A 25,976-nucleotide genomic window follows, 5' to 3' on the forward strand; every position below is an offset into this window, starting at 1 on the left:
ACGGCCACGTGTCGATAAATATAATTATTTTATAAACTTTTCGAATTTGCAAAATAATCCTTTCCCCCCGCGAAATTTCTCACTTTCCTGAGAAGAATATCGAAATATTCGGAGAGTTGAAAAAAAAACGTGTCTTTCATTTATGGAAAGAATAAAATTACACCGTACACGTAATTTGGTTTACAGTTTCCTCTAAATATCGAAGTTTGTATCGTAAGGGATGAAGAGTAATATTCGGGGCGAAAGAAAAACAGCATCGTCATCGGTGGTCTGGTCGTCATACGAAACCCACGCGACGCGTCGGTGCCGGGTTTCATTGCAATTTGAGAACCTGCAGCCTCCTTTCTTTGACGATGACTCTTCTCCCTTCCCCTCCCCTCCCTTTTCACCTTTGATTCTTTCCTAGTTCCATCCCGCTCCATTTCTTTCGATTGTTCCTTTCTTCAAAGATATTCGATCGTTGGACGGATAATTGAATTACGCAATATATTTACGACGCGTGTTGGAGAAGAACGTTCTATCGATTTTACCGATAAATAAAAGAACGACATTATCGACATATATTCTGAGTCTAGTACCAGTATATTTGCTACATTTAATTAGCACGGTTAAAGGAGCAAAGAAAAGGGAACGAAAGATGTCATCTTGACGATTAACACTATTTGGCTAGAGTCAATATTACGTGTGAATTCTTGTTTTACGAAGAGTGTAAAATTTGTGGAAGGAAACAAAGTGTATATTTTCATCGCAAAAAGTAGGAAGATACACAAGACGAGAAATACTCGGAAGAACCCCAATATAAAACTTCTATTGTCCTAACCTATAACCTTTTTTCGTTAACATCTTTTTCCTTTTTTTTCCAATATCACAATATTATCACAATTACAAATATAAATTTTAGTTTTCATTCATGTAGATAAATACGTGATTATAAGTAAAATGTTAAAAAGTAGTTTCTTTTTCAAGCAATTTCTTAATGATAAAAATTTCTCCAAGTTTATTTATTTTAATCTCTAAAGTGAAGATTCTAATTTCCAGAAAATAATTATTATATTACCAACAATAGAATTAAATTTCTCTTCTGTTAATAGGAAAATATAAGAAAATAAAAAATCGATCGTCTCCTTTGCCACGATCGAGGAAAGATCATCAAAAGATGTTATACACTTTGACTAGATTACGTAACAATACGAGAAGCGTGAGTTTAGAGGAAACAATTCGAGAAAAAATCACCAGATATCCCGATCACAGGTAGGGGATCTTTTACCGATTTACGAGCTGAACGTCAAACTCGTAGGATCATCGAATCCCTCACAATGGGCGGTCGTGTTTTTCGTTGCATCGACCAGGATCGACCACACCTTCTACCTGCGTTTATAATCCGGAAGCATTCGCGAGAGCGCACGCACCAACGTTCGAAACATTAAAAAGATACCTTGTGTGTATCGACACCTTTCAAGGATGGAAGAATGCTTACGTACGATGATCCCTTTTATCGAACGTATTCTTTAGATCCGAGCTGTGTGCGAGACGAATGAAAAGAAAACAGGTATGAGTGATCTGTATTTGACGTATTTTTTATACGTTGAACATTATCTTAATAGTGTTTTAATAGTAAAAAAAAATATATAAATGGAACGATTATTAAGATTTGTATTTGAATCTGTAAAGGATTGAAGTAGTATATATTTATTTAAAGAATATAATTATTACAGTGTAATTCGTTGAAAGGTTATGAAAAGATATATGTATGTAATAATTGGAATATTTTTGTATTATTTTTGTATTATATTTTGTATTTGTATATATAAATGGGACGCTTTGATTATTAAAATTTGTATTTGAATCTGTATGTGAAATAAGGGGTTAAAGTAGTATATATTTATTTAAAGAATATAATTATTATTAAGTGTTATTATTCATTGAAGGATATATGTATATAATAATTGGAATGTTTTTGTATTTTATTATTTAGCAATAAATATATATGTATTTTTTTCTAAAAAAAATATATAAATGGAATTATTAAGATTTGATTATTAAGATTTGTATTTGAATCTATATGTAAAATAAGGGGTTGAAATAGTATATATTTATTTAAAGAATATAATTATTATTAAATATTATTCATTGAAGAATATATGTATATAATAATTGGAATGTTTTTGTATTTTGTTATTTAGCAATAATATATATAATCTTTTTTCTAAAAAAAATATATAAATGGGACTTGATTATTAAGATTTGTATTTGAATCTGTATGTGAAATAAAGGGTTGAAGTAGTATATATTTATTTAAAGAATATAATTATTATTAAGTGTTATTATTCATTAAAGGATATATGTATATAATAATTGGAATATTTTTGTATTTTGTTATTTAGCAATAAATATATACGTATTTTTTTTCTAATAAAAATATATAAATGAGATTATTAAGATTTGTATTTGAATCTGTATGTGAAATAAGGGGTTGAAATAGTATATATTTATTTAAAGAATATAATTATTATTAAGTGTTATTATTCATTGAAGGATATATATATATAATAATTGGAATGTTTTTGTATTTTGTTATTTAGCAATAATATATATAATCTTTTTTCTAAAAAAAATATATAAATGGGATTTGATTATTAAGATTTGTATTTGAATCTGTATGTGAAATAAAGTTGAAGTAGTATATATTTATTTAAAGAATATAATTATTATTATTAAGTGTTATTATTCATTATTATATATTATATTATAATTATTATTAAGTGTTATTATTCATTAAAGGATATATGTATATAATAATTGGAATGTTTTTGTATTTTGTTATTTAGCAATAAATATATACGTATTTTTTTTCTAATAAAAATATATAAATGAGATTATTAAGATTTGTATTTGAATCTGTATGTGAAATAAGGGGTTGAAATAGTATATATTTATTTAAAGAATATAATTATTATTAAGTGTTATTATTCATTGAAGGATATATATATATAATAATTGGAATGTTTTTGTATTTTGTTATTTAGCAATAATATATATAATCTTTTTTCTAAAAAAAATATATAAATGGGATTATTAAGATTTGATTATTAAGATTTGTATTTGAATCTGTATGTGAAATAAGAAGTTGAAGTAATATATATTTATTTAAAGAATATAATTATTATTAAGTGTTATTCATTGAAGGATATATGTATATAATAATTGGAATGTTTTTGTATTTTGTTATTTAGCAATAAATATATACATATTTTTTTTTCTAAAAAAAAATATATAAATGGGACGCTTTAATTATTAAGATTTGTATTTGAATCTGTATGTAAAATAAGGGGTTGAAGTAGTATATATTTATTTAAAGAATATAATTATTATTAAGTGTTATTCTTTGAAGGGTGACAAAAGGATATATGTATGTAATAATTAGAATGTTTTTGTATTTTGTTATTTAACAATAATATATATAATCTTTTTTTTAAAGAAAATATATAAATGGGAAGTTTTGATTATTAAGATTTGAATCTGTATGTGAAATAAGGGGTTGAAGTAGTATATATTTATTTAAAAAATATAATTATGTGTTATTCGTTGAAGGGTTACGAAAGGATATATATAATAATTGGAATATTTTTGTATTTTGTTATTTTGTTATTAATAAATATATACATATTTCTTTTCTCTCTCTCTCTCGTTTTCAAAAATTTCGATTCTTTTATTCACCGGTTGCTCGTCACTTATTTTTCGTTTATTACTTTCGAATTCATATATGCGGCTTGACCTCTCATTTCAAATCGATGAATATTATATGATTTAGCCCGAGTTGAAGAAGACCGATCTCTTGAATAAATCATGCAACTTCTACATTGAACTGAATCGCGCAAGTTTGTCACGCGGACGAGTTGAAAATGCCAGTTGATTTATGTGCCCGAAATAATTTTTCGATATGGTGAATTGCATAAATAGACAATACTTTTAAAAGTTGCTCGTGTTGCAACTGCAATAGGAATAAATTGTATTTGTATCAATTTGGATTTAATTTAAGTGTATAAAGTAACAATGGAGAAAATATGTAATATTCCTTATAAGAGACATTGTTAAAGGAAAATTAAAGTTAAAAAGTGAGGTGAAAATAAAGAGAATTATTTTTTATATTTTTAATAGAAATAGAGACGATCCATTCTTATTATAATAATTATAATTCTCTTCTTTTTCATTCGAAAATAACATTGCATAAATTCATTAAAATTCTATTTTTAGTAGGTGAAAGAAAGCTTTTTTTCAATTGAAAGAAAAGAAAATAATTCTTGAATATTTACAATTTTCGTCATTCTTGAATTGAAAACAATAATTGCAATTAATGATAAAATTCATTAAAATTCTATTTTTAGTAGGTGAAAGAAAGCTCTTTTCCAATTGAAAGAAAAGAAAATAATTCTTGAATATTTACAATTTTCGTCCCAAAAAAAAGAATATTTCTTTCGAAAATAATATTGCAATTAAAATTCATTACAATTTTATTTTTAGTAGGTGAAAGAAAACTTTTTTTCAATTGAAAGAAAAGAAAATAATTCTTGAATATTTACAATTTTCTTAAAAAAAAATATTTCATTAGAAAACAATATTACAATTAAAAATCATTAAAATTTTATTTTTAGTAGATGAAAGAAAGCTCTTCTTCAATTGAAGGAAAAGAAAATAATTCTTGAATATTTACAATTTTCATCCCAAAAAAAAAAAAAAATTTCATTCGAAAACAACATTAAATTGCAATTAAAATTCATTAAAATTCTATTTTTATTGGAAAACAAAGCTCTTCTCCAATTGAAATCAAATTCGTGAATATTTACAATTTTCGTGACAAAATATTTCATTCGAAAACAATATTGCAATTAAACATAAAATTCCATTTTTCAAAGGTGAACGAAAGCTGTTCCCCAACACGAAAGAAAAGAAAATTAGTTTTCTATTTTTTAAATAGAAACGATCAATTTTCTTCTTTTCAAAAAAGAAAAATATTCCACTCGAAGACAAGCAACAATTATTACAATTAAAAAATAAAATTCCTTAAAATTCCATCTTTGAAAGACGAACTAAAGCTCCTCTCGTAAGTAATAATCACGCTTCAACGAGTAAACAAAAAATTTGCAAATTATTCGGCGGCGTCCAAACTGATGAAGATCGATCAATCTCGAACACAGAGAAAAGAAAGGCGCACAAAAGGTGAATAATATGCAAACTCGCCGACAAATTTCTGCCCTTCGATTATCGCCCGATCCCGGCCGCCAGATTACATTATTTTGATGCTTAATGCGTTACGCCTCTCCCCTCTCTCCCTCCTCCTCTCCCTCCCCCTCCACCGGTAGCGGGTTCCAACAAAATATTCGGCAGGGGTTTCTCGATCCCCATCGCTAAATGCGCTCAAATAAAGCAATCTCCACGATCAGACAACGACGACGAGGCGGCGTTTGTCTTTTATCCTCCGTCTTTTCACCCCTTCCCTCCTCCTCCCTTCCCAACCCCCTCGAGTATTTTGACGACAGTGGCCACTGGTCATTGCTGGCTTGCTAGCTGGCTGGCTGGCTGGGCTGGCTTTCCAACCTCTTCCTCTTTGTCAGAAGGCGAACCCTTCTGACAAAGCGAAGGTGGTAGCCCGCCGGAGAATTAATTGCTTTGAACAATATTTACGTTCTCTCGTCCAAGAGATTCCTCCTCCTCCTCCCTTTTATTTCCCTCATTTTTTTCCTCTTCCTTTTCTCTTCTTTTTTTTTTCGGTCACCAAAGACCGAGGCCTCATCCTTCTCCCCTCCCTTCCTCCCCCCCACAAATGGTGGAGGAAGATGTCGCGCGATTTTTATCGAGTTTTGCCGAGATTCTCTCCTTTGTACATCGTTCGTTGGGAAGGATGTATCGAGTTCCGCGGTGTGGGAACGCCGTATGCACGGAACAGCGTGTAACAGGGAGGAGGGAAGACGTTGTAACGTTGCCACGCGACAGGAATCGGGACCTTTTTTGCGAGGAATCTTCCCTATGGCTGAGTATAATTCAATCGTGGAAATCGGCTCGATCGAAGCTTTCATCTCTTAATTACCGCTTTTCTGAGATAAAGCGAAATATTTTGGAAGATTAAATTTGTAAATTAATTTTTAAAACTAATTTTTCTTCATATTGTAAATTATAATATATTCAATATTTATTATTATATTCTTCAATCGTGGCGAAATTAAGAAATTTATCGAAGAATTTATATGAAGATAAAACGAATAAAATCCAGATACATTAATAATTTTCATTCGCTCCTTTGTTCGTTGCATTTTAAATTTTTAAAAGTGCTAAAGAAAATCTAGATACAAATTAAACAAAATCGAATCACTGTTCACAATAAATAATAGTCCAACAACAATGAAGAAAATTTCACGTATACGCAGTCATTCAGACGGTTGCGAGAAAACGGAAAACGAGGATATCCGAGTGATCTGGGTCGGCTTAAACTCGTTATAAATCAAAAACTCTTCCCAAGGCGGGCCTATTCTTCGCCGGCGCGATGGCACAATGGCCGCCGCCGCTCAACAATCGTCCACGGAACGGAACGAAACGAGACGCGGCCGCTCAACCGATTTGTTTGTTCGACCGCTTCGTCGATCGAGCGAAATCCGCTTAATGCGATCGTGGAGTGTTTCGTGCTCCATAGAGAGAGAGAGAGGGAGAGAGAGAGAGGTGCAACGCTTAGACGAAGAGAGAGAGAGAGAGAGAGAGAGGGGATGGGAAAGTTAAATGGAGAGGGGAGGAAGAGAAAGGAAAGGAGGGGTAGGGTATTGGTCGCACACGACACGAGCTTACTTTTTTAGTTTCTGCGCGCACCACCACTCGAAACCACCCCTGGGGTATTAATTTCATTTGGCCAAACACCGGTAATAATACGACCCCTCGCTTTTTGTTTACTCTCCTTCTCCAACTACTCTGATTCGTTTACATTTAAGTTTTTAAGATGATGCGGGACGTAATAGGGAAATAGTGGTTTTATTTGTTTTCGACTGGTTGGGAATTAGATTAAAGGCTGGGATCGCGATTAATTAGGATTTTCTTATACGTTTAATTATATCATCTTTTTGATTCAAGTTTTTGTTCATACACGTAGGAAAATATTATTTTATTTCTCGTTTGTTAATCGTTATAAAATTAATTAGGATTAATCTTCTTTAAAATATATATATTTAATTATACAATTATGTACGCACAAATATCTTTAAGAATTATTTTTTCTTTCTCATGTTCGTTGGTCTAATTAATTGTTAAAAAAAATTATTAAAATCTTTTTTTTCTAACAACAATTACTACTTATACTCGATACAGTAGAACCTCCATTATTCAAACATTTATCTCCTATTTTCTATATATTTCTAATTATTTTGTATATATAACAACGAAGAATACTATAGGATAATTTTCGATTTTTTCGAGACATAAGATAATAATAAAATATTTTATTTTTCAATATCGGAAAAATTATAAAATTTCTCACGCAAATAATTTCACGATTCAATTCTCCAAAAATTATTTTACAATCCTCTCGATAGGAAAAACGATGGAGGCGTAAAAATTGCAAGTATGTCTTATCGTTATTTACGATATAAAATCAACACATCGATTTACAACGACAAAAAAAAATATGATGATTAAAATATACACATATAATTACTAACTCGAATACTGGAAGTCTCACTGCAATTCAAAAATCACAATCATTCGTTTCTCTTATTTTTCTCAACGCTACCCGCTCTAGGAACCTTCTCACGATCGTCCGACTCCCAACACTTGTCAAAGTCGTTTCTAACGTCGATCAACAAACTCTGCCTGCACAATTTCGAGATCGTGCTCATATTCTCCTCCTGAGCATCTTTGCCACGTATCAATCTCGCGAACTTTAATTTATTGACGATCTTCGCGAGCGATCCCAACGGCTGAGGCTGCTTCGAGATCGATCTTGGAAGGGACTCGCATCCACGGCTGGTTTCGGTCAAACGCACGAACGTGTCCGGATCCACGTTTATCATACCGGCGCTGGCAGATTTAACACGATCGGGTCGAGACCCGTTCGACAACTCGTTGTAATCGTTCAGAAAATGTTCCATCCTCTTCTCTTTCGCTGCCAACTCCTGTTGCTGTCCTTCTTTCTCATTCGACGCGTCTAACAACGAATTCGAGGCACAATTTACACTCGACGTCTGCTTCCCGCTCCCCACTCTTTCTTGATTTTCCGAGATCTGCTCGTAGAAATGGACGAACGTTCTTGGAGAATCGTCGCGTTTCACGGACGGAGGCTCCAACGCCGAATGGCAAAGCGGGCCACCTCGACGAGACAAGAAATCCTCTTTCGCTCGTCTCACTCTCAACGAGTGCGATTCGACCACGGACGATTGTTCGGAGATTGCGTTGGTTCTGCCGTCTCGTTTGGCCACTGCGTTCGACAGAATCGTCAATTTGTGTATAAGATCCGAGGATTGTGGGTCGAATCTCGAGGAAGACGAGGAGGAAGAGGAGGAGGAAGAGGAGGAGGAGGAGGAGGAGGGGGAGGAAGAAGAATTTTCTTTCCTTTTCTCTTCGGTTTTTAAGCTGGGCAAGCTGACTCTAAAGGAAGCTCGATTTTCTCGTTCATTTGCAACGTTCGTTTGTACCGAGACACTCCCTCTCTCGACGTTATTCTCGTTCGTAGAACGTTTAAATTCGATCGACGACGAGTCTCTATCTCGCCTCGTTTGGAACGTGTTTTCGCCGACGGACGATTTCCTAGAGCTTTCCACAGACTTGCACCGTTTGAAGTTTTGTTTCTGTTTGACGGGAGCTCGTTCCTCTTCGATTTTCGATTCCTTCGTCTCGCGATCCTTCGAGGATGGGCGAAGGGGCCACGGTAACGAAAGAGACATCCTCAAGAGGGCGTCTTGTCGGTTCACTTTAGGCGATCCCGACCTCGATTTGCTTTTGCTCTTCGTAGGAAACACGCGATCATCCTCGCTACCGTTGTTCTCCTTTTTACCAGACGAGTGCTCTTCCGAACGTCGGAACGGAGAGAATATTATACGCTTCGTCCTGATGAAAACGTTTCGAGTCGGTGAATTGGAGATTTGCTTTTTAGCACTCGTTTCTCGACTGACTGGAACGTCACGATCGTTGCTCGATCGATATTCGTCCGTCGAATCCTCGATTGGTGCTCGCTCTATCGGCAACCTCGAGATGTTTGCTTTCTCCACGCAGCCCGTTGCCGTCGGTACGACTATTTTGTTCAGTGTTTCTTCGTTGATGACGATTCTCTCGAAGCAGCGTTGGTCGCGAGATGGCGCCACCGTGTAAGCGGTTGTTTGAATAGTTGGCTCACGATGACGTTCGAACGAGGAGGGATTCGATAATAAGGAAGACGAAGCAGTTTCCGTGTTGTTACGATATTCTTGCCATTTCTTTCTCTCGACGGATTGTGAACTTCTCGTTGTTTCTTTGAAACGATCGTTTTCCTTTTCGTAGATTGGATAATTGGTGCACGGTTTGCTTGAGTCATAACGATTCGTGTCTATTTTGGATAAGCCTCGATGAGCGGTGTCGAGTAATTCATCCCTGATTACGGTATAAGTTTCTTCAGCTTTCTTGGAATTTTTTTGATCTTGATCAGTATAGAAACGATCTACGTTACGCGTTGCAAATTTGCTTTGCTCTAGAAATAATAAAAAAATTTTTAAATTTTCGAGTAAAAATATTTGAATTTTAATGAAAAAATCTGAATGATTTTTCATAAATATATTAAAATCTTAAAAATTTAAAAGTTTATAATTAAACTATAGAACAATATTGAATGTGAGAAAAGTTTTTATGAATATTTTTTATCATTTTTACGTTTCTAATCGTTTAATTTTTATATATTTTGTAATAATAAAATTTAATATAATGTCATAATAATTTAATTTCAAATACGAAACTTTATGATAAATTAAAATATTCGATATAAATCCTAATCAATTATGATATTTAAATATCTTACAACATACCTAATTTACAATTAATCGATGTTTTTAATAAATTCTTAGCCGTTTCATCGTTATAATTTTCCATTGATTGCAAATTCGTAAAAGAACTGGTCACGATTATTTCTTCATACTCGTTGGATTTCGAACTTTCGACAAGATTTTTTTCATCATTGATGTTCTCATCCTTTTCTATCTGTTGGTAATCGTATTCCTGTTCCTTCTCAATCGATAACTCCTGATTGTATCGACAGGTCGCTACTTTTGATTGTGCTATGATAAAACTTATTTTTCAAGATATTTTTCTTTAGAAAAATTTAAATTTAAATGTTATAATAATTTTTGGACAAATTATTGGATTTTTGATAATTTAAAATTTAATAAAAAATTTTTTAAAATTATATATATATCAATATATCAATCAAACGAGATTTCAAGATTTCATTTATTGATATAGCTTTGTTTTTGTTCGTTTCTACAAAAAGGAATTTTTTACTCGTGACCAATCTTAAAAATTTAGTATTGTTCAACTTACCATCAGACTCCTTCAGATTTCTTTCAAGTGCATCTTTCTTTTCAGGTAATGTTACAGAAACATCTTCTCTAGAAATAGAAAAAGTTTATATTAAAATGTTTAATAATTAATTCTTTAAAACACACTTTTTTTTATTTCATATTGCACGATTATCTATTAAAATAAATTATACATCGTGACACGAATAAATTAATAAATTTTACACTTGGAAATACTAACAATGTTTCATTTTCATAAATGTTATAAGACAAAAATAGATGACTTTACCTCTCGAAATTAACCTGATTCTGCTCCTTCCCTTCGTTTACAACGTTAAATTCTGTATCGACATCGGTCGAGTAAATCGAGCTGTTCGATTTCACTGAATCCTTATCCAACTCTCGATCCGAATTATCAACGTTCTCCTTCGCATCGAACGTTTCCCTCTTGCTCCACGAGCTTGCAGAGGACCAATGCTCCGAATCCACGTTACTCGAAGAATTCCTCTCGTTGTCCCAAGACTTCGCCATTTCGGATTGTTCCAGGCTCAAACTGTCCTCGCTCGAGACGCTTTTCCTTCGATTCCACTTTTTCGACTCCCACCGTTTCGAATCCGAATTCTCCTCTATTTCTATCAAGAATACCGGCGATGGTTCGTGACTGGATGTGACAGTTCCCAACGGTACCGCGATGCTCGTCGTCTCGCTCGCTGCAACCGAGTACACGGGTGTTTGGTGTGGTTGCACCCTTTCCAGGGGGCTCGCAGTTTCTTCTATCACGTCTTCGATGTCGACGATCATCGCTTCCGGCTCCGAATCGTCCATTATGTCTTCGACTATGTCCTCTTCCGGTCTCTGAGGATCGACTAGAAATTATATTTGAAATGAAAAATAAGATTTTTGATAAAAATAAGATACATATTTATAAATATACATATAATAAATATTTTATAATATATTATAAAATATAATTATATATGTATTATATATAATACATATAATAAATATATTTTATAATATATTATAAAATATAATTATATATGTATTATATATAATACATATAATAAATATTTTGCATGCGAATTTGCACAAAATGTGAAAATAAATAATATTAATGTTAAATAGAAAATTTTTTTTGGAATGAAATTAGAAATTAGAAAGAAATTATATTTGAAATGAAAGATAAGATTTTCGATATCAGATACATATTTAAATATTTTGAATTTACATAGAATGTGAAAGTAAATAGTTTTAATGTTAAATATGATTGTAGAAAATTTTTTTAATTATGTCATCTTATTTTTTTAAATTATGTCTTCGACTATGTCCTCCGATCTCTCTCAGGATCGATTAGAAATTAAATTTGAAATGAAAAATAGAATTTTCGATATCAGATACATATTTAAATATTTTGCATGCGAATTTGCATAGAATGAAAATAAATAATATTAATATTAAGTGTAGAAAATTTTTTTTGGAATGAAATTAGAAATTAGAAAGAAATTATATTTGAAATGAAAAATAAGATTTTCGACATCAGATACATATTTAAATATTTTGAATTTACATAGAATGTGAAAGTAAATAGTTTTAATGTTAAATATGATTGTAGAAAATTTTTTTAATTATGTCATCTTATTTTTTTAAATTATGTCTTCGACTATGTCTTCCGATCTCTGAGGATCGATTAGAAATTATATTTGAAATGAAAAATAGGATTTTCGATATCAGATACATATTTAAATATTTTCCATGCGAATTTGCATAGAATGTGAAAATAAATAATATTAATGTTAAATATTGTAGAAAATTTTCTTTGGAATGTTTCTCTGAAATAAAAGTGGCTATTATGAAACTACTTGATAAATTAAAAAAAAATATAATTAAATTGAATTAATAATTATAAAAACATTAAATGATGACTTTTTTAATTTTATATATAACAATATATTTTTTTTTAAATAGTTTTTTAAATATATTTATAACAATCGTGATAATCCGTATACTATATTACTAGAAATATATTACTAATATTACTATACTATATTACTAGAAATATATTACTAATATTACTATATTATATTACTATATTATTAATATTACTAGAATTGGAACAAATAATAAAACTTACTTGATTCTTGTAAAGCATCTATGCGATCAGCGCTTTTTAACCTGTTCGTGAGATGATCCAATGATTGCAGACTGTTCGAACGACGCATGAAAAGTTCATTTCGATCGTTTTGCTCGATCACATTGCCAACAGATTTCGACCTCTTCAGAGAGCAGACTTTGAACGATATCGGTTCGTCGCTTCCAACTTCTAATTAATTTACCATTTAATTTAAATTACGTGGGATATTTTTTCGATATGATCAAATAAATTATATTATATATATATATAATAATATATAATAATATATATATAATAATATATATAATAATCATATATATATAAATTATATTATATATATATAATTATATTTATTCGATATGATTAAATAAATTTGGAATCTTACTTGTTATCGGTGAATTATCCGTCGATGTTTCCATAGTTGTCTGCCTTAAGAATGGCACGTAAGAAGGTCCTAAAAGGCGGAAAGTCGAAGATGTCGGTGATATTCCACGATATTGTTCCCAGTCGTACAGTTTTCTCGTGAATTCTCGCGAAATACCTTCGAACCGGTAAGATCCGACAGATGTCCGAACGAAAACTTCGTTCGTGTCATTTAAATTTTGTGTCCCATCGGCATACGATCTTAAATAAAATTGTGATGACATATTAGATTTTTTTTCTTAATATTTGGAACTGTTGGTAATTTATAAATAACTTTTCATTTAACTTTCATTTGTACATTTTAATATTGATTTATTCTGTTAAAGATCAATATTTCTTACTTAAATTTTTTTTATTTATTCGAATTTCATGAATTTATTAATTTTTCTTTTTTTTCCAAGAAATTTTTTAGTTTTATTTTAGTTAGTTTTAAATTTTAGTTTATTCCTAGGTTTTCTAATACTTTTATCTATGAAATTTAATAAATATAATATATATATATTGATTTATAGTTTTATACTAGAACATATATCTTGTTAAATTTCTTATTTTAATCTTATAAATTAGTAATATAAAATTAATATAAAAGATTCATTTATAAAGATCTGTTATATTTCATTTAATATAATTTTCATATAGATTCTTTATTTATCTTTCAATTTCTTTTTTAATTTAGTTGTTTTTTATCATATTTCAGTATTCTTTAATTTAAGTATATTTTATATTGATTTTCTTTTTATATTATATTTTTTTTAAATTTGATTAATTTTTATTTTAAATATTTATTATGTTTCGGTCTTTCTAATTTGAATAATTTTAATATTAAGTTAATTGTAATAATCTATTCCTATTATATTTTTAATTAGCATGTTTTTGTATAGAAATTAACAATTAAAATACACTATGTTATAACTTTAATTTTCGCGCGATTAATGCGAATAAATTCTCTATTGCTTCAGCCAATCAGAAAGCTTCTAAGGTCCAACGGTTAGACAAATCATATGTATGGCGTCAGTTCGCTGTCAAGAATCGTGGGAAGAGTGCACGTTAAACCGGCATATACAGGTGTTCTATGTGAAATTTGATATTATTGTATAATTTTTAGATTATTCTGTGTATAGTGTTATTGTTTAATTGAAATATATGTGTTTAATCACTCATCAAGTATTGTTGTATCAATATTGAATTAATTTTTGAACTTTTTTGTCGTCCTTCGTTGTTCGTGCATTAATTAATAGTTACAGTTGCCGGTAGTTCGTATTGTGAACATTTGAAATCGGATTTGAATTTAATTATTATTACTTTATTTTAATATTATTTTAATTTTATACATTTGTTTTTATTATTATGACTTTTATGTGTATAGATTATCATTTAATTATTGGAATGGCTTCAAAAGTGCAATAGGTTATGCACATGTGATGACTTTTATCCAAATATGGTAAGATTTCACTTATTTCAACAAAAAATATACAATAATTACTATAAGTTTCTTTTGTCTTCATTTGTTTTCATTTGTATGGAAGTAAAAGTTCGATATTTTTTTCTTAAATGTTACGTTGAGCTCGAAGTATTTATTCTGATTTTACGCTCAAGATTGATTTTTTTATAATTTAATTTTGGAAATTGATAATATATTTTTGTATTTATTTTGATATTATGTTTAAAATAGAAAATATTTTTTCCAATATAGCTTTTTTGAAAAAATGATCGTGACGTCATATCACTCTCGATATTCGATTTTTTATCGATATATCGAACAAATCGTTGATGAAATCGCGGCGCAGAATATCGTTTTATTAAAAATCATGGCGTTTGGCTGCTTTTCAGGTGCGTAATTAATTTATAGCATAATACTTATTTCCATAATTATTATTTTACTTTCTCGTATAATATTATTTAATTAATACACGTTATTCAATAATTTATTAAATATTATTATAATTTGTAATTTTTTAAGAAATAATTTACTTTTTTTTCTTGATTAACTTATTTATCGTTAAAGTTATCTGTACTTTGTGTTATGAGTTACCTTCAAAAATAGGATTCCAGTTTAATTGTTACCTTGTTTTAATACAACTAATTCTAATTTAATATATTTTAAAGATAAATATTTATTTTACAAATTTTAGAAGTTGAGTGGCAGTTGATTAAGAACTATCAAGATAAAAATTTCAATATGGATGCCATAATGAACATTTTTACATGTTCATTCTTCAATAGACACAATCGAATGGTAACTTATTATGGTAACATTTAATTACAAATAAAAAGATATTTTATTATTTATCCTTATTAAATAATATATTAATTACGTTACTAGCATAAAAATAAAAGTAAAATTAAACAAATTACACTTATTATTTCAAAAATATTAAATTATTATTTTTTTTCTTTTTTTATTTCATCCTCTTATATAATTTTATTTTCAGAGAAATCTTGTAACCGCGTGCAATGCGGTCAATAGAGTCAGTGTTTACTTCGTAATAGTATTTTCAATACTTTTTAGAATATAGCTATTCTAATTCAATTTAATTAAATAATAGTAACTCGCGAAATTAGAATCAGTGTTTGTTCATCGATTATAATTCAAATAATAGTCTTTTATTTTTATTTTTTTTATTTTTTTTTAAATATTCAGTGCTTCTAAAGCATAAGGCGATTATCCATCATTAGAAAAGGTGACTATTTTTATATATATTTATATATCAATTTAAAGTTTCATTTTTCCTCACTTTAATCTTTTTAAACAATCATATCATTTTACACTATGATATTTCATTTTTTATTTTACAGTTTTCACTTTCCTCTACTTGACTTCATGATTATTGGTTACATGCTTGCATGGATTACGACATTTATGGCTATTCTTTGCGTCTAATGGTGAGTCGCATGCATTTTGATTCCTCCGGTCATTCAATCATGTCGTAGGATGAAAGGTCCGAATCGACACGGGTGACTGGTTGTATATACGTAGAATTTTGCACGAGCACGGTGACCGCGGGTATTTATTATACCCGTGAGTAGCAACATTTCCTCTTTCTGTGTTTTATTTATTAGCTTAGGCTAGGTCTTCTTGTACACCGCGTTTTTAAATATTAGTTTCAATTTATTAAAACCTATTAGAGTGTATTCATTAGAGATAATAAATTTGTGATATCATTATTCTTTATAGTAATATTCTAAATATGTTGTTTGATTTTCAAGATAGTAAAGATAATAATTGTTTGTTCTCCTCTCGTTTTAATAAAAATATGAAATGTTATATGCAAGAAGACACTTCGCGACAGGCAGATTTTGAAATCAAAGTTACAAATTATGAATAACTCTTTCATATTTTCAAAAATGTGCTTTGATAGAAAAGTCGCCTGAGGCTATTTTCATTAATATTTAACTTTTTTAAAATCAACTTTATTTTTTAATATATATATATATTCTTTTTTAATTAATAATTCTTATTTATAAAATTCCAACAATACATTACATTGATAAAAACTAAAATATAAAATTTGAGATATTGATCAAATGATACAAAATCAAAGCAAATTCATTAGCTCGATTAGATACAGAATTTATTTATCTAATATATCTTCTCAGCTCAGGATTTTCAGATTTAACCCTTTCCATGCCAATTGCCAGGATCTCGCTCACGTGCCCAGGTGCTACTTGAGCGAGAGAAAGGCGATAGGCATGATGACCCTTCAGTTCATAACAATTTCTCAGCGATTGACGATGCGTTAGTGTATCGTGCACGATGTACTTTCCACATTGTGTGTGTTTGGTTAGGCTGTGGAATTGCGTCGTTTCATCAAGAATAAGATTAATTATTAATCCTATTATTATTAAATTATAATGATACTTAATAACATTTGAAAATGATACTTAATATAAATGATACAAAATAATATTTAAATAACATTTATTTGTTGAACATGTATATTTTTTTCAATGAACATTAATACTTTACAATTAAAATCAATATATACACAAAACTTTATTATCTTTGTTTACCTCACGCAATGGTCACTAGCCATCGTCAGTCGATTTCAGGAAAAAAAGGTACGTAAAGTTAGAGTGTGTGAGTGAGTGTGCCAAGCTCGGGTGACGGAGGCGTCCCGGGACGCTTTCCCTAGTGTAGGCATTTGCGCCCGAGCGTTATGCGTGAGAATCGTGGAATGAGTGTGTTGGTACGCCTGCTTTGCCATGTTTTTAAATATAGGGTCAGGTAGGATAGGTAGTATACTTCTGGTATGCCTGTTAGCTATAAGCAGGTAGGACCGGATAGATTGTCACAGTCTCTGATCTGAGGTAGGCGCGTTTTCGCAATTAGGGAATCTCGAGCTTAGTTTTAAGTTTCAGCGGGCATTGCGCTCGAAGAAAGAAGACCGAAGAGGCCCGACAAACTGTCGCGAAGAGGGCTGCAACGAATGGCTTCTCATCTTTTGGATCTTTTATAGATGCAAAGAATGGGATGTCATTGTTGCTACTTTGTCACTGTGCTCGTTTCAATAATAAGTAGTAATTTGTTGTTGTGTTGTCTGGCCAATGCATGCTGGCCCAATCATCATGGAGAAATTATAAATTATTTTTCATTTTCATAACGAAAAAGGTAAGTATTTATAATGGTTTATGATTCCCTTTTTAGTGCATGTTTGCAATAAAATAAACCTTTGATTATTTTGTTAAAGGAAAGATAAAGTGGTTTTGGAAATTATTATATATTTTATAAAAAATAATATGAACTTGAAATATAATTGGCCAATTATATTTTTTGTAGATAGGAAATTCATTAGTGTAAAATTCATTACTTATTCTCACAAAGTAAACACAGATATAGAAGATAAGAATAAACCATCAGCGCCATTTCTTGAGTACTAAAAACATTTCTTTAAATACCAAGTAAGTTTTAAAGATACTCCAGAGATGACGCTGATCCTCAATTTTTACTCTACCTTATCTTGCTTTGAATAGATGTCTCGCTAGTTTCATTTAATTTTTATCTTTCACAATCACACAATAAGAATGCATGCATCTTACCTTGAATCTCCATCGAAGCACTCGTCCAATTGTTGAACATCACTGTCTCGTCGTTCTTTACTCGTATTATTGTTAAAAAGCGACAATAATCTTTCCAAAGCGAGAAACTCGCTTTCGTCGATTCCAGACGCAATCCCAAGTTGATGCGACTTGGCTCGTGTTTTCGCATCGCAATTACTCTCGTTCGTTCTCTTCCAAGATTCCATTTTTTTCGGGTAATCCTCACAAACTTGCGTCCTCCCATCGTTCACGATCTCTCCGCTCTCACCAACAGCGAAACTAAATATTTCTTTATTCCTGAATTCGGTTTTCAAAGGAGATCTCCAAAGTTGCCAATCCGTTAAACGACGTCGATTCAGCCTCTGTTGCAGCACAAACGGGGCACTTCCTCTTCGTATTTTTTTGGCGCGTTTCCAGTCTTGCAATTTCTTCCTGAACTCGGGTGCCAATCTTTCTTCCGAAAGCAAGCTTTCTCGAGGGCTCGGTAAATTCGAGGAGGTCTCTTTCCCCGTGGAAATGGAAACTCGGGGTGGAAAATTTTTTAAACGCTCCCACTCGATCAACTTTTGATGGAACTCGGTTCCCAGTTTCTCTCTGAGGGCGCGGTAATCTTGTCTCGCGTCCTGCGACGGTGTATTGGAAGGTGTCGTTTTCTCCATATTTTCCACGCTGTCGTAATTGCTGCTTATCGAAGTTTCGAAACCTGATGAATAAGAAACGAAGTTATCGACTTGCTTTTTTTCGGTAGTAATAATTAAACAGTGATTTAATCTAGAATATTCACTTAAAATATATTTAAAAATTTGAGGATATGCATACACATAATATATACGTTTAAAGCGTTAGTTTATTATGTTCTTTTTTATTAATTAATAGCATTTACAAGAATTAGTTGAAAAAATTAATCTACATCACCCAAAAATATATTTATTATTTTAATATATGTATTAGGACACATTCAAAATTTTTAAATACTTAAAATTTTTATTTAGAATTGAACAATAAAAATAAATTTATAGAATAAAACTCTTGAAGTAAATTAATTCTAAATTTCGTTTACAGTAATATTTTATTCAAATATAGATACAATAAGATTTTTTACTGCAACATACATTGGGAAGAATTCAAATTCTTTAAATCTAAAACCCTAAATAATTCTTTTGAAAATAACTAGAAAATTTTTTTATATATTTCAAACTTCATTGTGCATATCAATCTTCTTGAATACACCACGTTTTCTTTTGTCGCAAGAAATATCGATTAGTTGCTGTATTCCTCATTCGTACCATGGCATGTCGAATTTGGCATGTTGGCCACAAAATTAATCGTTCCTATTACTCGAAGAATTCACACTAATATTTTCAAGTTTTTATTACGTGATAATCAATGCGGAAGGGAGGCGTGTAAAAATCTTAGGAAAAATGTTAGGAAGGAAAAAGTAACGTTCAAATGCAAAGAATACGAGGAGAAACTTGCTAAATGCCCAAAACGAGTAAAAGAATGTAAAGATTCGCCACAATCTCCAACGAAAGTAACGAACATTTTCATTCATGTTCCACTATTTTTTTCCATCGTTTTTATGTCATTGCTATCCAAAATTTAAATTTCATTTTTTCATTCGTATTTTTATCGCTACGTTCGTACTAAAATTTTTATCTCTTTTAATACTCTTTTGGTAATAAAAATTCCAAATTTGAAATAGAATCGATAACAAATATGTCAAATATTACATTTGATCGAATTTTTTTTTTTTTTTTATATAAAAATAAGAAATTTTAGAGCAGAGAAAAGTATTTAAATATTCAATACAAAGATCAAATCAATATTGGATGATTTTAAAATAAGTTTTTATTCTGAATAATAATTCATGATTCGTCTTGAAAAATATTATTTAAATAATAATAATTTATCTGAAAGGAAAATTATTTCGATATTTGTTATTTGATTTTATTACAAAAATATAATGATGTGTTTGCGATGGAATTTTTATCTCCACTTTTCCATCTTTAACAAGATGAAATCTGAGTTTCTCATATATATATCAGGAACTACTTATCATCATTAGTTATCATTAATTTTTGTATTCTTATCTTTTTTATCTTCTATCTGTTATTATTTTCAAATAATCAAACGTTTAGTTTAAAAGCAATTAATCTGTCGGGCAAGATTTCAAATATTTTTATTTCAAATCGATTATTTTTCATATAAAAGTTATTAAGATTCGAAATGGAATGAACATTTCGAGACATCTTACGTAACGTTGCAAATTTCAGTGCGATATAAAAAATGTTTCCGAGGAGTATCAGAAAATATGCGACGATATAACGGAACGGGCGGAAAACCTTTTGGAAAATATTCAGACAACGTCGAAGACTATGATAGATCAATTGGCGCGGGACATGGAATCGACAAAGAGCAAAGAGCAGGTGATGTTGCAAGGGCTGTTGCATGATATAAAAAAAACTCTTCAAAAATTACTAGCCCTTGATCCAATGTTCGGTTCCCATAAAAGGAAATCTGCCATGTATTTGAGCAACGACGTCCATCAAGCATTCAACGACGTGGAACAGAACTCGATTCCTCAAATAAATAGGATGATAGAGATCGTCGATAAGCTAGAGCGCGACGTGTTGGCCTGTATCGACCGAGCCAAGACACTGATATTCTCGTGTAAAAAGTGCAAAACCACCGAGTCGTTGGCGAAATGCATCGACGAGAATGCGAAATACGCGACCAAGATATTGGACAAAGCGTCGCAGAACGCGCAAAACAGTTTGAACGAAATGGAATCGTTGAAACGCGAAACTTTGGATTATCACAAAGCGACTCTGCAGTGTATCTCGCGAAGGTGTCGGAAGAACAGCGAAAAATTTTTGACCCATTTGAACAATTGCGTTTTGAGCGTTAGAAACGGGAAGAAAGGAGGATCGCGTTAATTTTTAACAAAACAGGAATATATATATATATAGAGAGAGAGAAAGAGAGTGGCGTGAGTAAATTGTCGTTTCGTTTGTTAATTACCATCTTGAAAGAGCGTCTGTCTGGGCACGTTGAGGTTCGATGGCACGTTTGGGGTTGAATTCGTTAGAAATGCTCGCCTCACCTTGTTCCATTTCGAGTCTTGCCTCTGCATCTTCGACATCAATGTTTCTCCACCGTACGATTGCTACGAAACGAAAGTTGTGTGAAATTTAATTGAAGAAAATTGAATCTCTTTTCTTTTCTTTTTTTTTTTTTTTTAAACAAATTTTACTTGTTTTTTATAAACATATACTCGAGATAATTTTAGGAAAATATTTCTCTCTTCAACACATTAATTTTTCTTTTACGTGTTTTATTGTAATACGCATCTATATTTTAATAATTTTACTTTTCCTTACAAAATCAATCGTTACGCTTCTTTTGTACTCTACCATGGTTTGTACGCATCCACCACGTGCAGAAAGAAAGATCCAATTTTGTAATAGTTTGTATTCACAAGAATTCAACAAATTAGAGTGTCCTGTAAAATGTACTATTACTCGAGAACGCGATAGAAAAGTAATGGAAAATAAATGATGTAATCAGAATTAAAAAAAAAAGTCATACTCTGTGCATAAAATAATTGAAACGTCGAAGAAGAAAATTAAAAATTATCGCATTAATTAATCTCGTCGAATCGAAGATTGTTCGAATTTTTTTTCAATTTCTTTTCTTTTTTCGAAATGAAGATTTTTTTTCTAATAATAAACGAGAGAAGAATACGCGACGATTTGCCCAATCCGAGACTCGTAACAAGAAGAAAAAGAAGAAATCTTACTGACCTGTCGTTTAAAATCGTTCTTCGCAGATTGGTCTCGATACGTCTTCCTGTGTTGTGGAGAATTTCCGGCAGAGGCGTTCGCGTTGAAAAAGAGCGGCGAGCTCGATTCCGGAGACGACGCGTATCTTATGTCCTCCTCGTGCGAAGGTATCGCAATCGTTAATGTCGGGGTTGATCTCTTCGAGATCGATTCCACATCCTTCTCGTCCATTTTTCCCGCGTCACCCTTGTCCGATGTGATTCGTATTAAAGGCTTCCCTTGCTGGCTTGCCTGTATCGTAAAAAACATTCATCGTAACGTTGTAATATTCGAACGAGTAAGTAAGAAAAAGTATTTTCGTGACCAATTGTTGTTTTCGTAATAATATTACGAGAGTGAACGTCCCGTGAAAAAAATTAAATATCGTTGTAAAAATTTTGTAAAAGTATTTCCCCATTGATATAATAAATTATATCGCATGTATATTATAAAATATATATATATTCATTTTGAATAATAATTGGTATATATGGAAATATACGTGTAAATTGATAAATGAATAAATTACAATACGATGTAAAATAATTAAAACAAATTTAATCTTTGTTTTTGTATTAGTTCGAAAATTATTACGGAGAATTTTATTCGTCACCTCGTTTGTTACTCCTGTCTCGTGGGGTTGCAAAGTATCCATAAGAATATTATCATCGAGGGATTCGCTATGCCAATTTCCAAAGTCCGCTTTTTTATTAGATTTTCTCTTCAAAGATTGGCAATCCATTTGATTCGTTCCAGCTTTCTGACCTAGAAAAATTTCAATTTCAAATCACCAATGTTGTCCACGCGTTACTACAACATAGAATATTTTGTTTATTGTTTATCTCGGAATAAATTTTTTCCTAAAGAATATATATACATATATTTTCCTTCCTAATTTATTTATTTTAATATCTACTTTACGTAACATATACGTAACATCATAGTAGAACGAAATATATACGAAAGGCAACTTTCGTTCTTTCGTTCGTCCAACAATCAAAGCGGATATATTCGATCGAAACGAAAGGAGATACACGAATTCCGTACAATCGTAAAATCCATCGTTGGACGAGGAGGGCGAGGAGGTTCGGGGGACGGGCGTTCCCACGTTGCAATTCTCGTTAACAGGCGACGAAGTTGCGGTGTTGCTCGATTCCCTAGCGTCAACATCGTGACTCCTGTGGCTCTGCCTATTGGCCGGGGGCAGCGAGGAGGAGGGGGGGGCCGTGGCCGAGTCCGTGTTCTCGGTGTCGTTCGTGTAAGCCCTTTCCCACTTGAACGCGGCCTTAACTCTCGTCCATTTGGAGACCTTGGGCGCGGTTCCAGAAATTTCGTCCACCGACGTCTGCTTCGCGTCGATATCCAATTTGTTGTTCCTCGCCGCCTGCCTCGGCCCAGACCTCGCCCCCCTCCTCTGGAACGGGGAATCCCTGCAATTGGACAGCATAGCGTCGAGCAACGACTCGGCGAAGCCGGTGTCCTCCTCCTGTCCCGCGCCCCCCGCCGTCGCAGCCCCGTTCCCGCGCGCGAAAGCGTATTCCAATTTTTGGTTCGCGTCCCTCAACACCTTCAACCGTTCCAGATTCCTCACGCGTTTGAAAAACTTGGCGTTTCGATCCCTGAGCTCGAGAATCTGGTCCACGAACGCGTACAGCCGGTCCAAATGCTCGAAAGCGTCTTCCGCGTAAACGCTTGAAATAGCCATCGCGGACGCGGCAGAATTTCTCGACGGGCAACCGGACGGGGTCCTCCGCCCCTCGAACGGCGGCAGGGAGCCGAGATCGTCGGTCAGGTAGGCGATCATGTCCTCGTCCTCGTCCAGGCTCCGACTGTTCCTCCCCGCATCCACCTGCTGGTCGCGAGAATTGTGCAGGCTGGGCCACAGATTGGACCACGGATCCGGCGGTGGCGCGGGCAACTCGCCCTCGTCCACTTTGCGTGGCCTAGCGCTGGGCCTCGGTTGCGATCTTTGTTCGCTGTTGCTGCGGCACGATCCACGAGTCCCGTTCCTCTCATGCCCAAACGCTTGATCGCCGAATTTCTCATTCTCAGCCATCTGGTTCTGTGCACAATATGTATATGTATATGTGTATGTATATGTATATGTATATATATATATATATATATATATGTATGGGTGATTTATATTTACTTATTTTTCTCTCGAAGTGATTTTCTTTTTTTTCTCACTCGATTGTGTTATCGATGCTCTAAATATATCGGGGGGAGTTTAATTTTAGAGTACATTCTTCTTTCCCTTTCGCGGATTTAGATACCGGTTTAGCCACCCTCCGCGCCAAAATTTAATACATTCGCGTGTAAACATGTGATTTTTCAGTGTTTCCCAACACACAGTGTTTCTCTTTTCTCCGAGGATGAGAATTATATCTTTACGATTTTACCTTCGTAAAGTGAATTTATTCGCTGAGAATGTTCGTAAATAGGGATATTTTCGTAGAGAATTGGGAGGAAACGCTGAGAGATGTAATACTGTGTAACGAGGCTTGTTCGAATCTATTTCGTATTTATTTTTAAATCAAACGCACAATCCTCGTGGAAATGTATAGAATCTGAAAAGAACGATATTAAATACACCTCTCTCCCCGTTATATTTTATTTTTAAATATTTAACACATCACTAAATCATCATCGTAAAGATATCACCATAATAACTTTCGTGCAACAAATTACACAATTCCGAAATACTATTACATCTACATCTCTTTACGACACGTTAAGAACCGAACTTGAACTCACTAAATCGAAGGATCCAAGTGAATCATTTTTTCTACATTTTTCCACTCTCTTTTTCACGTATATTTTCGCATGGAAAGATCGCTCGACGGATCCTTCATTTTTTGTCGATCTAAACACGCGCGCACCGCGATCGATATTTTACATCGAACGGAATCAGTTTTGTATTGTTTCCCGTGGGGAATGATATATAATAACGGGAGGGCGATGGAATTAACTCTCTAGCGCGAATATCTCGAAGGTTCACGTTGGGAATGCATTTTTTGGCTGTGTCGGGAGGGCCGCGGAAGAAGAAGCGGTCCGAAATCGCAGCAACGTCCTCGCGTGATTATTTTCGGTAGCGAGCATTCGGCATTCGGTATTTACAACGAATACAACGACACACGGCCAGGCTTCGAACACCGACGTTCGAAAGGGGCATGCGCGTGGCGCACGATAACCGTGGAAAAGAGACGGCTCTTCCTGTTCTCGTCGAAAATAGACGGTGGAAACAACTATGGCGCGCGTATCCTCTCGAATGGCCGCCCACGTTCGTATTTATACGCGTCTGCATACTCTCTCTGTAGTGCGGTGTGTTTCTCCGAGGCAACCCCTTTTTATAATAGGCAAACAAATTATAGAAGGAGAATACTTGCTCCCCCTTTTTCGCCCCCCCAGTGAAATTTTCGTTTGTATAAATTTTAATTATTAAGGTTATTATTCAGCTGACGTACGAACGATATTTTTTTTCTTTCTTCTTTTTTTAGCAGTGCTTGATCATCGTTATATTATTTTTCATCATTCTAAAGGATTGATCGAAATTGATCAATGACATCGTTTGGGATGCGTTAGGCTTTCGTTTCTTTCTGTTTTTATAGCAAGTTTTTACGAAATTAATTATGAAGTAGAATGACATTCGAGTGACCTCAAGGGACTTTGTTCGTGAGCTGAATTTGTTTTCATCAATTTTCCACTACATTTTCGAGTAGTTGTTAGTGTCGGGTATTATTAGATTAAATTGTACAATGTTGATGGCAAATGCCTCTTGGTTGTATTTTATCCTTGATGGATGTTTCATCCAATGTGTCGTCTCGTAAGTTTATATCCTTAATTCGAAAATGATTGACGAGGTGAGAAACGAAATTGCAGTTTCTAATGAAATGGGACCGCCATTAATGGAAATTAAAGATAAAACTCGCGAAGAAAATTAAAATTCATTTGAATGAATATTGTATCTCGTTCAATTAATGTGAATATAAATATGAACTTTATACTTGAGGAAAGAAACTTTAAAATATAATATTTATATTTTAT

At 32.5% G+C, this 25,976-nt stretch overlaps 3 protein-coding genes across 6 annotated transcripts; 2 read left to right on the forward strand and 1 right to left on the reverse strand.

The window, feature by feature from the left end:
* Positions 1-7,221: 7,221 nt before the first annotated feature.
* On the reverse strand, positions 7,222-25,920 carry LOC725246. Of its 4 annotated transcripts, XM_016915470.2 has the most exons (13): positions 24,687-25,920; positions 24,082-24,499; positions 22,977-23,991; positions 22,543-22,694; positions 21,912-22,181; positions 21,130-21,274; positions 18,109-18,811; positions 13,034-13,272; positions 12,649-12,837; positions 10,807-11,383; positions 10,540-10,607; positions 10,029-10,277; positions 7,222-9,697 (listed from the first exon to the last, which is right to left on the reverse strand). In XM_016915470.2, exons 3-13 carry the CDS (start codon positions 23,983-23,985, stop codon positions 7,737-7,739), a joined length of 5,562 nt encoding a protein of 1,853 aa, XP_016770959.2. In that variant the 5' UTR covers positions 23,986-23,991; positions 24,082-24,499; positions 24,687-25,920; the 3' UTR covers positions 7,222-7,736. The 4 variants fall into 4 exon arrangements, with proteins under 4 accessions (XP_016770959.2, XP_026300146.1, XP_016770960.2 ...); XM_026444361.1 differs by having other exon boundaries at positions 24,082-25,920; XM_016915471.2 differs by lacking the exon at positions 10,029-10,277 and having other exon boundaries at positions 24,082-25,920.
* On the forward strand, positions 13,883-15,639 carry LOC102656061. The gene is made up of 5 exons (XM_006558314.3): positions 13,883-14,136; positions 14,438-14,512; positions 14,765-14,901; positions 15,204-15,307; positions 15,504-15,639. The coding sequence occupies exons 2-5, from the start codon at positions 14,493-14,495 to the stop codon at positions 15,585-15,587; spliced, it is 345 nt and encodes a 114-aa protein (XP_006558377.1). The 5' UTR covers positions 13,883-14,136; positions 14,438-14,492; the 3' UTR covers positions 15,588-15,639.
* Positions 16,982-21,123, forward strand: LOC107965339. The gene is made up of 2 exons (XM_016915479.2): positions 16,982-17,680; positions 20,382-21,123. The coding sequence occupies exons 1-2, from the start codon at positions 17,621-17,623 to the stop codon at positions 21,042-21,044; spliced, it is 723 nt and encodes a 240-aa protein (XP_016770968.1). The 5' UTR covers positions 16,982-17,620; the 3' UTR covers positions 21,045-21,123.
* Positions 25,921-25,976: the final 56 nt, after the last annotated feature.

The sequence above is a fragment of the Apis mellifera genome, linkage group LG12 (assembly GCF_003254395.2).
Source record: "Apis mellifera strain DH4 linkage group LG12, Amel_HAv3.1, whole genome shotgun sequence".
Classification (NCBI taxonomy): Eukaryota; Metazoa; Arthropoda; class Insecta; order Hymenoptera; family Apidae; genus Apis; species Apis mellifera.